The sequence below is a fragment of the Triturus cristatus genome, chromosome 4_1 (genome assembly GCF_964204655.1).
Source record: "Triturus cristatus chromosome 4_1, aTriCri1.1, whole genome shotgun sequence".
Classification (NCBI taxonomy): Eukaryota; Metazoa; Chordata; class Amphibia; order Caudata; family Salamandridae; genus Triturus; species Triturus cristatus.
Window position 1 is genome coordinate 744,514,981 of NC_140585.1, and position 14,755 is coordinate 744,529,735.

The 14,755-nt window shown below is 41.1% G+C and overlaps 1 protein-coding gene across 1 annotated transcript in view; it reads right to left on the reverse strand.

Annotated features, from left to right (window-relative positions):
* LOC146855455 (putative tetratricopeptide repeat protein 41) overlaps window positions 1–13,294 on the reverse strand; it is a 380,695-nt gene extending 367,401 nt beyond the window's left edge. The window contains exon 1 of the mRNA XM_085651143.1: window positions 12,481–13,294. Within this exon, the coding sequence (XP_085507269.1) occupies window positions 12,481–13,294 (814 nt within the window). The remainder of the gene's footprint in view (window positions 1–12,480) is intronic.
* Window positions 13,295–14,755: the final 1,461 nt, after the last annotated feature.

A 14,755-nucleotide genomic window follows, 5' to 3' on the forward strand; every position in this document is an offset into this window, starting at 1 on the left:
AGTAAAAAAAATGGTTTGCTTGCCCTTAGGGCAAACTTTTAGGGCATGTATATCAATAGACCCAGTGACAATTGGTTTTACACTGCAAGCCAGGGATGTCTTAATCCATAGTATTAGGTCACCTGATGGCTGGGCAGCAGTGGATTTTTTAGCTAACACTTGGCAATTTCTATAACCGTGTCGATATATTTCACCCGTAGACTATGTTTCTGGAAACATACACACTTTGAATGAGTCTACCAAAGTCCCCCAATCTTTATCACTAAGCTTTGGCTTGATACCTGCAACATTCCAACTAAGCAAGGTCACAGATCTTTCACAATGAGAGGTGGGTTGAGAGTTAGACCCCATCAGGAGTAAGAGCTTTTGAAAAAACATTTGGGTGCAACACAATTTGTGATAAAAACAGCCCCTTTGCCATTCAAATTAATTGAAGGGATAAACCCAGTGCCCACTAAACGCTGTGATCCCATGGGCTCATCTAGTGGTTTAGGACCAACTACGCAAGCTTGCTCAAATGAATAGGAAGAGACAGGTTTAACAAGCCCGGGCAATTGTTCACCCTGCTGCAGCCGGGGTTTATGATCGGTTTCCATTAATGAAGTTAATAATTGAGACACAGGATAACTGCATGATTGACTACTCTCTAGATTAAGTCACACATGCCTCCTATTATACTGTCAGGGAGGAATCTGATCAAAACGTGGGACATATGGAAAAGCTACCACCCCAGTGAAAAACTGGGGGCAACTTTTTAAAACTGAATTGTTGAGCCCTGGGGAGGATCAGTCGTAAGGCTGAAAGTTATTAACCCTTCCACCATTCAGGACTCTTTTTGTGTAATTCTAATATAGCCCTATTGGCCAAAAGGATCTGGGCGACGTTCTACATATACCAAATGTTCATGGACTATTGGATAACACTTGCGCACAGATCTAATCAAATTAATCAGCTTGTTTTTTAATGTTTCAGAATTCTCACGTGATCCAGAAGGCAGTTTTGGAACATTATTCATAAAGATATTAGTCTCGAGCAAGGGAGATGATGCTACCTGAGCTGCATTACCTCCAAGTGATAGTGCACTGGGTGGTGATCTCCCAGGACCCAAGTGTGCAGCATTAACAGGAACTGCTCCTCCCTGAGTGCAAAATGCCCTGTCAAGTTGCTAGAGTACTTCTGTGGAAGAGTAATCTTCCCCTCCCCCTCTTGCAGCGATATCACTACCACAAGAAATGCCCATAGGCAAATTAAAGTGTCTCTGAGTATGAGCTTTGCACAATGTAACTGAGCTAGTTTGAACAATAGGGTAACAAGATAGTTTCACATTGGTATTGGACCACTCCTTGTCAGCCCCTCTATTCTCTATGTAATGTATACTGTGTGGACTGGGTGTTACAGTTAAATGATCTAAAACAGGTACAGAGTCTGGGAAACTTGCAATATGTGGGATGTACTTAGTAAGTAAACCAGTTAGATTAACCACTATATGCTTCATAGTCTCAACCTCATTTTTCAATGTCGCAATCAAAATTACTTTTTCATTAGAAATTGTAATCCAGCAGTCCCGTGACATGTACGCAGTTTGGGTCCCCGCTCAACACATCAACGTAGAGAGCCCGGATAGCCCCCTACTGTAGCAAGGGTAGATCTATTTGTTCACACAACATTAATATCCTGAAAAAAATTATCATTGGAAAAGGAAAGTCAGAGGCACCATTGGGACTTTGTGATAGTAACGGAGGCTTGCAAGGCTGGTCGAAGGGGTGTTTTAACCTTTTCCTCAAAGAATTGAGTTAGTGCGGTTTGTTTCTTGTTTTGGCTAAAAGATCTTCGACTAGTGCACAGTATGGATTCCACTCCTTCGATTAAGTTGTCAATGTCTTCGACCACATAGTTAATAGCAGCATGTTTAGCTCATTTATTCATGTTTTGCTTGGCTCTGGAACTGGCAGCATTTTTTCTCTTCCCCATAGCCAACAAAATAGAATAATAATGCCACTACTAGAAAGATAGGCCATTGGCCCTGCCGCAGCACGTGTGCGTCCCTTGCTGTGCGACAGCAATCAGGATTAAATAGCACAACCTGGGAGGGCCCCGCATCCAGCCCTCAAAGTTCCTGGTAGAAGGAAGGAATCCTGGGACAGGTAGCCCTACAGCTGATGAGGTAAGTGGTTTGCAGTCTGAGACTCCTGCGCTGCGGGACAGCAATCAGCATTAAATAGCACAATCTGGGAGGGCCTTGTCTCCTGCCATTGAGGCTCCCGATAGAAGGAAGGAATTCTGGGGCAGCTAGTCCCTGCAGCTGATGAGGTGAGTGTTTGCAGTCTGAGAATCCTGCCCTGCAAGACAACAATCTATGTTAAATAGCACAGCCTGGGAAGGCCCCACCTCTTGCCCTCGAGGCTCCTGGTATAAGGAAGAAATCCTAGGACAGGTAGTCCCTGCAGCTGATGAGGTGAGTGATTTGCAGTCTGAAACAGCTGCCTTATATTTCAGAAGACTGCCCTTCTGCTTGAGGCCTGCCTTGCAAAGGACTGGCCTGCTGCACCAGAGGGTTGCCCGTTCCTTAGGACTGCCCATCAGCTTGAGGCCTGCTTTGCCACTTGAATGAGAGAGGACTACATCCTTGAACCCAGAACTACCAGAGTGACTCAGAGGATTAGCTGGCTGGTCCGAGCTACAGGGATACAATACGCCCCAGAGGCCTACTTGCAACTGCCCAGCTGACCTGCTGCAACTAGCCCTGCCTGTACCTGCAATTGGAACTGCTTGGCTCCTGCAACTGGACCTGCCTGAGCCCTGCTGGCCACTGCTGGAGTGAGTTCCTGATCCCCAAGAGGTGCCTTCCCAGGTCCTGGACCCGTGGCTGACATCAGTTGAGCTCCTCCTTAAAATCCTGAAATTTTGAACTCTGCACACCAAACTTTGAGAAAGTTACTTTTTCAGCTGCACTAACCTATATACATTCTAAATGCAGTGTTCAATAAGTCTCTTGTCCCTTCATGTTGGAAGAGAGCAAAAATCGTACTTCTACTACAAAAAACGTGTACGGATCGAGATGACCTAGGCAATTATAGGCATATTTCCCTTTTTCCCTTTTTTTGCTTAGTTTTGGACATAAGCGTGTCTTAAACTTAGATTTCGATTGGCCTATAGTGGTAGTGAGATGCGGAAAAAGTGTTTCTTGTGACAGAGCTGTAGTGAGAGAGAAATAAAAAGATTACATTTTGAAGGGTGATGTTCTGGTGGAAAGGTTCGTTTTGGAGGCACACCGATCCTTCAAATAATATTGGGAAGAGAATTTTAGATCTAGTCCATGCAGTTCTTAGGAGAGATTGTAGGGTAATTTGTGGTGGCCAGGTTTAGACACTGAAGTGGAGTGAATGAGATATTGTTTGCAGAGTGTAACGAATGATAACAAAACCAAGAAAAGAACACCTCTGATTTGTAGGAAGTCATACTATGTCATGGAAAAAAGTAGCACTTCAGATTTTAGGTCCAATAAAGGGTAAAATGATAGAATGCACGTATATTATGTTAAATTATTTGTTAAGAACTCATACTCAAAATCTTCATGACACTATCCAAAACAAAAAAAGCATACTAAATTGTCAGTAAAAAGAAAATAATTATAAAGCACGCAATACGAGATTATTGATCAACTAACAATGTTTCAAGTCTTTTTTTTCTGAAGGAAAAAGGGTCTGATTCATTTTGCAGAATGAGGGATATGGGTTCCAGAAGCAGCAGTAGAAAAAAGTTCATAACAGTATATGGTCATTCTAGACATAGGTACTCATGGCAACACCTGAATGGATTAATAAAGGAATCGTCCTGGTGTTTGTAACATAAATTTTGTGTCTATAAACTGAGGTGATATCTCATGTCTTGAAGGCCTGAAAATTAATATAGTTCCAGCATTTTTTATCAGCTGGAGTGGACCAGTGTCGCTAGATAAACAACATTGACGTAAACCAGTCAAATCTGAATTATGCCATTTCCTATGGTTAGGCAAAACTGAGAGTAAATAAAAGGCAACACTCTCTTCAAGGTTTCCACTTAGAAGAAGCATTTATTGGCAAACGCTCATCTAGGTATCTAGAGGTAGACTGGAATCAGTACATAAGCCAGGCTGTGCACAGTTTTGAGAGGAGTAGGAAGAGGTCGCATTGCTTTTGGACAATATGTAATGTGCTAACAAAGGTATCCAGGGCAGTACTGAAAATCTACGTTTTGACAAGGTTGAGCTTGAGAAAATTCAGTGACGTCCACCACCAGGTAACAGGCAGACCGTTGGCAAGACAAAACAATTCTAAGTGCCCTTCTCAGACCAGCAGCAAGAGGGTCCAAGACTAGCTGGATGTAATCAATATATATGTAATAACAAGACGTGGAATGTACGGATGAGGCCAGGAGGCTCATCTATACATTACAAAAGAAGGGGAAATAATATAGACCCTTTATGGACGCCATAGCGGAGTTCTTTGGCCCCAGAAGTGACTTTTGTCATTTGAGAACCATACCTGAAAATCTACCTCAGCCAGGGTGTTTGTCAAAACATCAGCGGTGTTGAAAGCTGCCAACGGATACAGACGTATAAGTGCCCAGCACCACATTCATCCACCTGCCCCCACAGATTATTCAGCACTGTAAGCACTATCAAGGACTGGTCTATGAGATTGTTTTGCTTACCTATGGCGATAAGGAGATTGGTTGAAAATTACTAGGGTCTTCTTTGCTCAGTAAGGGTTTTGTAAGCAACATCTGCCTTCCATATTGTGGGTCGATTTCAGAGTCTAATGAACTGTTGAAGAGTAGTAGCAGCTCTTGCACTAGGAATGCACAACTTTGTTTCATAGCTCTGGGAAGGCAACACCATTAGTAGAGCCAGCCAGAGAGTGACTTTGCATGATAATAATCATGAATTGAGACTCACCTAGCACCCCAAATGGTCCATCTTAGTGCTCTTTTTTTATAAAAGCTGCGTTGATAAAAGCAGGGATGGGCATAGTTTTTGAGGAGATATAGCAAATATTTCAAATATTTTCTTCAGAGAAAACTGAAAAGTCTTTGCAAAGCTGGAGGGAGGAAGAGATTAGCTATACTGACTAGCCATAGGGATTTGTAGTTCTGCAAAATATGAAGCAGTTCCTTTGAAAGATAAATAGAATTATTAAAATACTTTAAAATGTAGTATGCAGGCTTTATATCTTCCAGCCAGGGTGACAGTTTGGACCGTCAGTTCTGCCATATATGATTTTCTTCATTTTTTTTCCCTTTCAAGGACTTGAAGTTTCAGCTTAAGAGGTTCAGGAAAGAAACAGCTCTTTCTTTTGATGTGAAAAGATGTGAACTTTATGCGATTTTGCAGTCATGGTTTAGCCTAAATTATTGGTCTCCTTGTTGTTGAATAATCTGAAAAGAGCAGTGTTGTCTGAGTTGGAAGATAAGGCCCTGAATCCAGAGAACGCATTGAAAAGACACAGAGTGATAATCTATAAGTGAAATGTTCTCTAGTCTCCCTCAAGTTTTGTATAGGAGGAGCAGTGAGCTCCCCTTTGAGCCATAGACCAAAATGTTCAGTCCATCTAAAGGTGCAGAATCCTCCAGTATGAAAGATCACAGTTGGAGAATATAGGTCTCAGTATAGGAACATCACTGTGAGTTGGCTTAGCATTTAGCAGTTAGAAGTTTTAAAAACTGCCTTGCTATTCTTAAAATGAGGAGTCAAACCAGATAAGTTAAGATCATCTCATGGAATATTTTGTTTAAGGAGTCCAAATTTCCCAATCTCTTCTGCCAAGATTTTTATTTTATCATGGGCTCATTGTGGCGGGGAGACATTGCAGAAGAAAATTACAGACTATGTTCCTAACCCTGAAGAGTGTTGGAATAGCATTCTTAAAGCCACTTTGTGTGGTCTCAGTAGGGAGAGCAGATAACTATAGACCAATAACTGCAACTCCCATGACCCAGGCAAGGTAGAGATGGCCTTCCTAATGAATTAAACATTTTCAAGGAACATTTTAATAATGATTGGCATGCTGTTTACTGCCAGTCACGCCTCTATTAAGCACACTATGTCAAGAGTATAAAGCAAAAACAGATCAGCAATGTAATGTCTGTGCTGCAATGCTGACTTTGATTTGCATAACACTGTCTCTAGTTAGAACAAGTTGCTGTGTCTCATAGTGGGTAGGACGATAGCTTTCTAAATATTATGAAGTAAGGTAAATTCTAATGCTTCGACAATAACTGAGCCCCAGAGTGTAATGTAAAGAAAACAACAATAATAGTGCCTCCAGGGAGTAAGTGATAGGAGAGAGGCCTGGCCAGGAATTTATAGATTCAACAGCAAAGTTTAAAACACCATGGGTGGTGGCATCATAGTGTGAAGGGGATCAGACAGATTTACCATAGTCATTCCAATGGCACATCCTCTACAAATGTCTGCTGGTTGGTCGCAGGCCAGATTACCTTATGTTTAGGTCTGCTGCCCCACACATTGTAGCAGAAGAACAAAATAACTAAACCGTGAGGGGTTCCAACCAAGTAGAGGGCTGCAAATGGCACAGTTGCTGTGAGCCTTCTAAACATGGCTGCCAAAACTGTAGCATGGTATGGACCAACAGAATACAAACATTTTAACGCAGGGCAAATATCAAATTTGAATACCCACAGGCAAATAAAATGCAACTGCAATTGGAAATGGGTAAATGCTGCTATGCAAAAAATGGAGTGTCATCGGTCCTTTGTCAAAAAAATACACACAACAAATGAAAAACCTTTACTGGTCTTGCCCCAAGAATATGGAATGCAATACTTCCTGAAACCAGATTTAACTCCTCGACTACCTCCTTCAGAAAAGAAGTAAAAATGCTGTTGCTGTATATATTACGTTATTTGTGCTTTTAATATTAAGAAACTATTAATGTAAATTTGAAATTTCAAACCTTAGCAAATACCTAATCATTGCTGTTATTGCACTACATTTGTAATTTCTGGTTTCCCTGGTCCGTCGCAGCTTCAGCCGATTGAGCAGAGGGAATCCAAGCACACCTGCTACAATTAAGATGACTGTAGCCACCATTTTTCGTGCTGTTAGCATTCTAGTCTCATGAATTTCAGCCTCCATAGCCCCAAAAATTCAAAAGCATGGCACAGACGTGCAGCGCTCCCCAGGTATATCCCGAACCTTAACTGTGTTTTTTAATAGCGTTTAACTGTTTTTAACTAATTTACGCTCTCATTGTGCTCTTAATATTAAGAAATTATTCATGCCCGCACCTTAACAGTATTTTTAACAGCGCCTTAACTGTTTCTAATAATTTACGCTCTTTGTGCTTTTAACATTAAGAAACTATCAATGCCAACTTGACACTTCAAACAATAGCAAATTACTTCATAATTGCTGTTATTGCACTCACACTTGCCCTTTCTGGCTTCCCCGGTCCGCCACGACTTTGGCCAATTGAGCAGAGGGAATCCAAGCACATCTGCCACCAATTGAGACGACTGTGGCACCCATTTTCATGCAGTTAGCAGTCTATTCTCACTATTCCAGCCTCTGTAGCCTATGGGCACCCAGCCATACTCTACAGCTGCCAAACACCAAGAACCCTGCACCACTGACCTCAGAGGTATGAGAAACTACTAGACTGCATTATTCCTAAGACACTCTCATGAAAATTAAAACTGGGGCTACATCACTAAAGACAGCAGTACTACTTTGTCACAGACCCTATCTTTGGAAAACAGCATGCCCACTAACTGCAAATTCTGCAGTTACGCTTTTACTCCTTGCCTCCAGCTGTTGCCTTCAGGCCACAAGACAGACACCACTGCTCAGGATCACTCAATGAGCATTGCGGGATCACCCCCAGGTGAACAACAAAATATCAATTCCAACAAGACTCATCCCTCGATAAAAGACTTTTACTTTAACATTTACTCCCTCCATAAACACATAATTGAAATGTGGGACCCCTTCACAACACAACAACCTAACATGTGCTTTCTTTCTGAAACCTGGCTTAATTCCTCAACTACACTGTGCATCCCCATAGCCATTCCCACAGACTATAACCTACTTAGTTTAGACAGAGACAGTAAAAAAGGAGGCGGAGTTGCTATTGCCTCCTGCAACCCGGTTAAAGTCACTTGTTTGGATACCCTTCGGGAGGATTGGGTAGAGCTTTGGATTGTTAATTTGAAGTTCACTCTGGGAGAATCTTGGACGGGCGCCTTAGTTTACCGCACTCTGTGACCCAAAAAAGGCTTCAGTCATAAACCTACGGAATGCCGTTTCCCCCATGTGCTTGACCTTAATACATTTCTTCTAGTGTGAGACTTTAACTTCCATGCAGAAATGGACACAGATTCCGAAACACAACAACTTGTTTCAGATTTGGAGATGTTAAGGCTTTTCCGGAAAATAACTGGTCCCACGCATATTGCTGGTCACACGTTAGATCTTATTTTCACGAATGCCTCACACCTACAGGTGAATTCTCCCTCCCCTCTAATCTAGTCATACCACTCAATGATTAGGTTCAGGATCCCTTTCAAAGAAACTCAATCTAGTAGGAAGAATGAATTCCATAGACAGAGTAGGGCCTGTAGGAAAATCTCTGATTCCTCTTTTTCTTCTGTCTTTCCCACCCATCATATCATAGAATCCTCAGATATTGACAGTGCCCTCATAAATTTCCAAGGGACTTTCGCCTTGACCTTGGATATAGTTGCACCCTTCAGACCCAATCGGCGCAACTCTACCAGGCCTCACGTTCCATGGTTCTTGGAATAACTTAAACAAGAGAAAGTAGCCTTTAGGAATTTGGTGAGAATATAGTGGGCCTTCAAATCCCTCTCGGATAAAATTACTTACAAACTAGCCTTAAACAGCTATCAAAAAAACTCAAAGCCACTCGTAAGTCTCATCATATCAACAGAATCGACAGTGCTGGCAAGTCAACCAAATAACGTTTTAGAGTATTAAATGAGTTAATGAGGCCTACTGTCTGCAGTTCTTCCATCCCAGTCTCCTAGAAATTGTGTGACATCCTCTCTAACCACTTTGAGGAAAGAATTGAGACTATATATAGGAGCCTCACTAACCACCCCTATCTCACTAATCCATTTTCTGCCATTCCCCCTATTCATAAGTCCTCCACCACTTTAGAGTACCTTGAACTCATCACCCCAGAGCTATCTCTAGAAAGGATGAGTAAAGTCAAGGCAGGTTCCCTCTCTCACCTCTCTCTACCACACATTATGGTAGCACTCGCCAACACTGTGCTCCCTGACATAACAGCACTGTTCATCCTCTCTCTAAACACTGCCAGTGGACCCCAGGTGTGAAAGAAAATGCAAGTTATGCCCATTCTGACAAAATCTAATGTGGACCCTCTAAATTATAGGCCCATGTCTCTTCTTCCCTACCTCAGCAAAATGTCAGATAGCATAGTCAATCAACAACCCTCCCACTATATATAATCCAATCCCATCTTCGATCCCTCACAATCAGGTATCAGAGCCCCACACAGTACAGAAAACACACTGATGGTGGTTCTGGCCACAATCAGACTCTCCCTTGATGAGGGTTGACCAGCCATGCTGGTGCTACTTGACCTGTCTGCTGCCTTTGACACCATCTCACACTCCATCATGGTCCAAAGACTTTCCGAGATTGGTGTTGAAGGCACAGTCCTTAGATGGCCTAAGAATTTCCTTAGCAGTTATACACAAATCATTAACCTAGCCCTTTCAAATCTCGTGTCATGATACTAGACAAAGGAGTACCTCAGGGCTCTTCACTGAGCCCCACGCTCTTTAACATATATGTTGCACCACTGGCTCAAGTTGTATGGTCTCTGGCCTTCATATCATCTCATATTCAGATGACATACAATCGATCATTTATATGGACCCATGCACTTAATCTACAAAACCCAAATTCTGAGAATGTATAAGGAAAATTGCATCCTAGATGTCCCAGAACTGCCGACAGCTCAAAGGCAATAAAACGGAGATAGTGCAGTTTGGCAAGGCCCACGAATACTGACCGGATAAATTTGGCCATCCTCACTAGGCACCTCACCTCAACCCAAAAAGGTGGTCAAAAATCTTGGCATCTTAATTGATGACAATCTCACAATGAGAGAGTAGGTAGGGTCCACATGCGGCACCTGTTTTGGAATAATGTGCATGCTAAGAAGAGCGTTTTCAGTTGTTGCCTCTCAACACAAGAAAAACTTATGCAGGCTCTTGTGGTCAGCCGCCTAGATTATGGAATTGCCCTAATGGTAGCAGCCATTGAATCTCTCTAATCAAAACTACAGGTGGTTCAGAACCCTGCGGCTCACCTTGTCCTCAAACTTCCTCCCCTAAAACCACTGCATTGGCTTTCCATTAGGAAACGAGCCATTTTAAAGTTACTATGCCTGGTACACAAATCCTTATCAGGTAAAGGCCCAGACTACCTTCATAACAAATTCTTCCCTTATCTACCCACTAGAAATCTCAGATCAAAGGATCAATTCTTGCTCCGTCTACGCCATATTCACACAGCTAGACACGGTGGCTGATCCTTTTCCTATCTTGCCCACATCACTGGAACCGGCTTCCTCTATACAGCTGCACGTGCTCTGATTTTGTTTGTTTCAAAAATTGTTTCAAAACCTAGATTTTCTAACCGCTCCTCTTTTCCTTTTTTTCTTTCTCTGGGTCTGTACTCCAGTGCCGAGATAAACCTTCGGGATGATTCGTTGTGCTAAAACAAACCTCATAAAAACACAGTAGACCTGAAGTTACTCAGCTTGACTACTTTTCCTGTATACATCTCTAGATCCAAAATCTACTAAGCCTTTTGTTACATTGTATATACTCAGCTTCTTTCTTGTTCCTTTTTGCATTTTTATGTTTAATTTGTTTGCTATTTGTACCATATTTGCTATTGCTATCTATTCTGTTTCTTGCTTGTTCCTTTCGCCTTTTTATGTTTTACTTGTTTGCTATTTGTACAAAGCTCTGATACCCGGACGTGTCATGTTGGCAATATATAAAACTCCTCAAATACATAAATAAATAAAAACTACATAACGTAAAAGCACCAGCACAATAACAAAAAGAGAAATCTTGTGTTATGTACATAATATGTTCTTGTTTTGGTATTTTTAAGAGGCCAGAGGTTTCATGGGTCAGTGACATCAACACTAAACATGTTAGCAGGATTTTTAAATTAAACATTTTCAATAGAAAAACGTCTCATGTATAATCTGACAAACAAGTATGTCCAATTTTGGGTGATCCGAAAGAGTCTGTTGGCGACAAATATTTTTTGTATAAAATATGTGCTTATATCTTTCCAAACTTAATAAATGGTCAAGGAAAGTATGCTAATTGAAAGCAGTTTAGAGAAGAACTGGATTCAGGAATTACAAGAAAAACTGGTGCCATAAAGAATTCCCTCATATGCTACAATTGGTAAATGTTTCAAATGTTCAAATAAAGGAAATCCTCTACTTCAAAGGGATGTTTCCTAAAACCTCTGCCACCCCCCACAAATATATTGACAAAGGTTCCATTAGTTTATAATGGTTTTATTATTTGTTACTGATTGACTGCACTTGGAACCCATTTTTTCTGAATTATCTTATTGAACCACATTTTTGATTCCTCTGGCTAAACGTGTTTATGATTTCATTATGACTGATCACTGACTTGCTTTCTAGCTCCCTGGCTGAGTACAGTGTGTAGTCAAACTAAACATCAGTGTTTCAATATGTTTCACGTCGTTCACTGGTCTTTATAAAAATGCTAATAAAACATTTGAACAAAAACGCTTCTTTGTAATTCCGAATTGAGGGACAACGTGGAAGGAGCTTGAGAATGAAGGAAGATAAGCAGTTAGACAGAACAAATGTAGCTGGAAGAAGAAAGACGTAGAAAAGACACTGGCAGAGAATAATAAAGGAGGAAAGAGTGTGACAGGACAGTAGATGATAAAGGAGCACTGCTTCACTAATGTACGCATGTTGGTGGTCCCAGGAACACACCTTGGTGACTAGAGTGACGACTTATAAACTTTTGAAGTCAGTTGTTCCGATGAGGACACCGTGTTTAATATGTTAACGTAATTTACTCTATGATAATAAGGCTTTGAGAACAGGGAAGAATGATCTTTCGCAACACTGACATGATACTGTTAGAATAGCTTAGTGGAGAGATCGCTCAATATAGGTTTGAAATACAAATTATAAGCCATTGGGTAGAGTGCCTGCTACAAGGATCTGCAGAAGACCTGTAGATCACAGGTTTGAATCCAGGTAAGGCAACACAGCCGTCCACATCTCCAAGCTCTGTGAAATCAGCTGGTGGTATAATAATAAGTCATGTTAATTAGAGCCTCAAGAGACAATAAACTTTGTGTGTGTGTTACAGAAATGGTCAAACATCATAATAATATTTAGAGATACTAACCTATATTTCCAGTAATTAAGTTGGCAGGGTAAAGATGCTCAATTACAGCAGACCAGTCTTTCAAAACTAAATCCCCAAGTTCTTGTAAGCCTTTGAAGAATCTCACGGGTAGGCCTTTGTTCACAATCTTCGCCTTCAGGTCTCTTATCCTTAATTCTTCGTATTCACTTTCACTTGTGTACATGGACAACACCCACTCCTTTTCGTGATCATCCACATTCTGAAGTTTCTTCTCAATGTACAAAAAGTCTCTAAAATAAAAATACTGAAAAGGCGACCCTTTCAGAAAGGATGCTTGGGTTATTTCCAGTTCAGTGAAGCTGAGGCTTGGATCCTGTAGAACCCATGGATACCCGCTTCTTGCTGCCAAGTATAGATTCCTTTCCACCTTGGACAAACCTTGATCATCATGGTAGGCAGCAGGTAGAGCGCCAGAGTTTTGTGGCCTAAACTCCCCATAAGTCTGACCCAACATGCAAATGAAGAAAGGGAAGGCGTTGTTTATGAAGTCCAGGGAAAGTCTGAGCTGCTGATCGAGGAGCTGAGAGTGAGGTTTGAGAGAGCTAGCATGGTGATTGTCCCACTTCTTAGGAGGCCATTTCAGATTCACAGATTTGAAGTAAGTCCCTCTTGCACGACAAAGTTGATTTAATGAAGGGAAAATGTGGCGTGCCAAATAATCTCTCTCTTCATGGAAATCGTTTGGGGTGCAGCACAGGTAAGGTTGGATAGGAGAACACTTAGTGAAATAGGAATAAAGCTCATGTTGTGTTGTGTCACTGGAGAGCTCTCGATCTTCAGTGCGTAAACTCATTTTAAAGCAGGTCTTAGGTTAGGGAGCCTGAAGGCCACTCACATAATAATTATGTACTTTTTTAAATTCACTGTGTGGATTTAAACCTGTGCATTCATCACCCAGTAGTCAGTGGCACACATAGCCAACAAAGGAGAATGGATGACTGCAGATAACGAGGGATAAAACAATCATGGGGATTGTTTCTTGAACTAGTCCCTTTTTGAACCACACCAAGCACTAAAAGTCCTGTTTAGGTTTCAGTGGGCAGTAATTGTAAAAGGGCCGACGGTTTTATCAATGCAGAGTAGCAGCAGTTCCAAACATCCCTAAGTCCTTTGAATGCCGTATTTAAGATTTCCTAAAAACAAATGACAAACAAATTAAAAGATGCATATCTATCAATTCCCCATTACATTGTCACCTAATACCAACCTGCCTTGTTTCACATTTCCAAGCGTGTGTTGAACTTGTGAAAAAAGGCATTATTAACATTAATTTCCAGGACAAGAAACAATTTAGAATTCTATCAATATCATCAATTTAATATGACGCAATCATTAACCGATGGAATACTATTATAGGCAGAATACAAAAACTCATTAATCATATACATTCTAGGAAAGGCGGGGATGTTTGACGTTTTCACACATGTCTTTAACAACGCATGCCTTTACAATTTGGGCAATACAATCACTGCGTTGTTACCACGCGCTCTATTACAACGCAAGTCGTTTCAGCGCTGGACTTTGGAATAGAATATTTTACTATTCCATCTCCAGTCTGTGCAATAGGGAAGGTGTTGGATTTAAAATCCAACAATGAGTTCACTAAAGCAAGTCGTTGTAATGACTTTCGCTGTAATGGAACGCGTGGTAACGATGCTGTAGTGCCTGCGTTGTAATGGCACTGCATTGTTCTGTAAACGCTGTTTGCCTCAATGACTGTATGCTTGCCTTTGACCCTTTACAGTTCTCCACTGCCTTTAAGCTTGGCTTTCTCTGTACAAATATCACATACATGCATATAAACATACAAAAATACGAAATTGTTTCCAAACCTAAAGTAATGAATGTAAGTTTTCAAAGTAATTTCTATAAGAGATGTGCAAATTATAGAGCAAGCTGATGTTTGGAGAAATTCTAAAAAACATTTAAAGTTGATATTTCAGTAACAAATTACGTGGTATTGGGAGACGTATTACTAACAATATTACTTTGGTGCAGGGGCATCATAGCTATGGGTATTATGCAGTACCCATCTAGAGGCATTCAACATTGACAAAAACTTTTTTTACATTACTCCTCTCAACCCTGCCTAATGCACTGAGGTGATCTCTGCTGGCAATCTTGTATATGGTGGCCACTAACGTAATCTTGCCCGTTGTGTCACTGTTACAACAATAACATTTGCAGCTAGCGATGATTTTCATTGAACATAATTATTTCTTATTACAGAAAAGGTGGAAGAACCCTGCTTTAG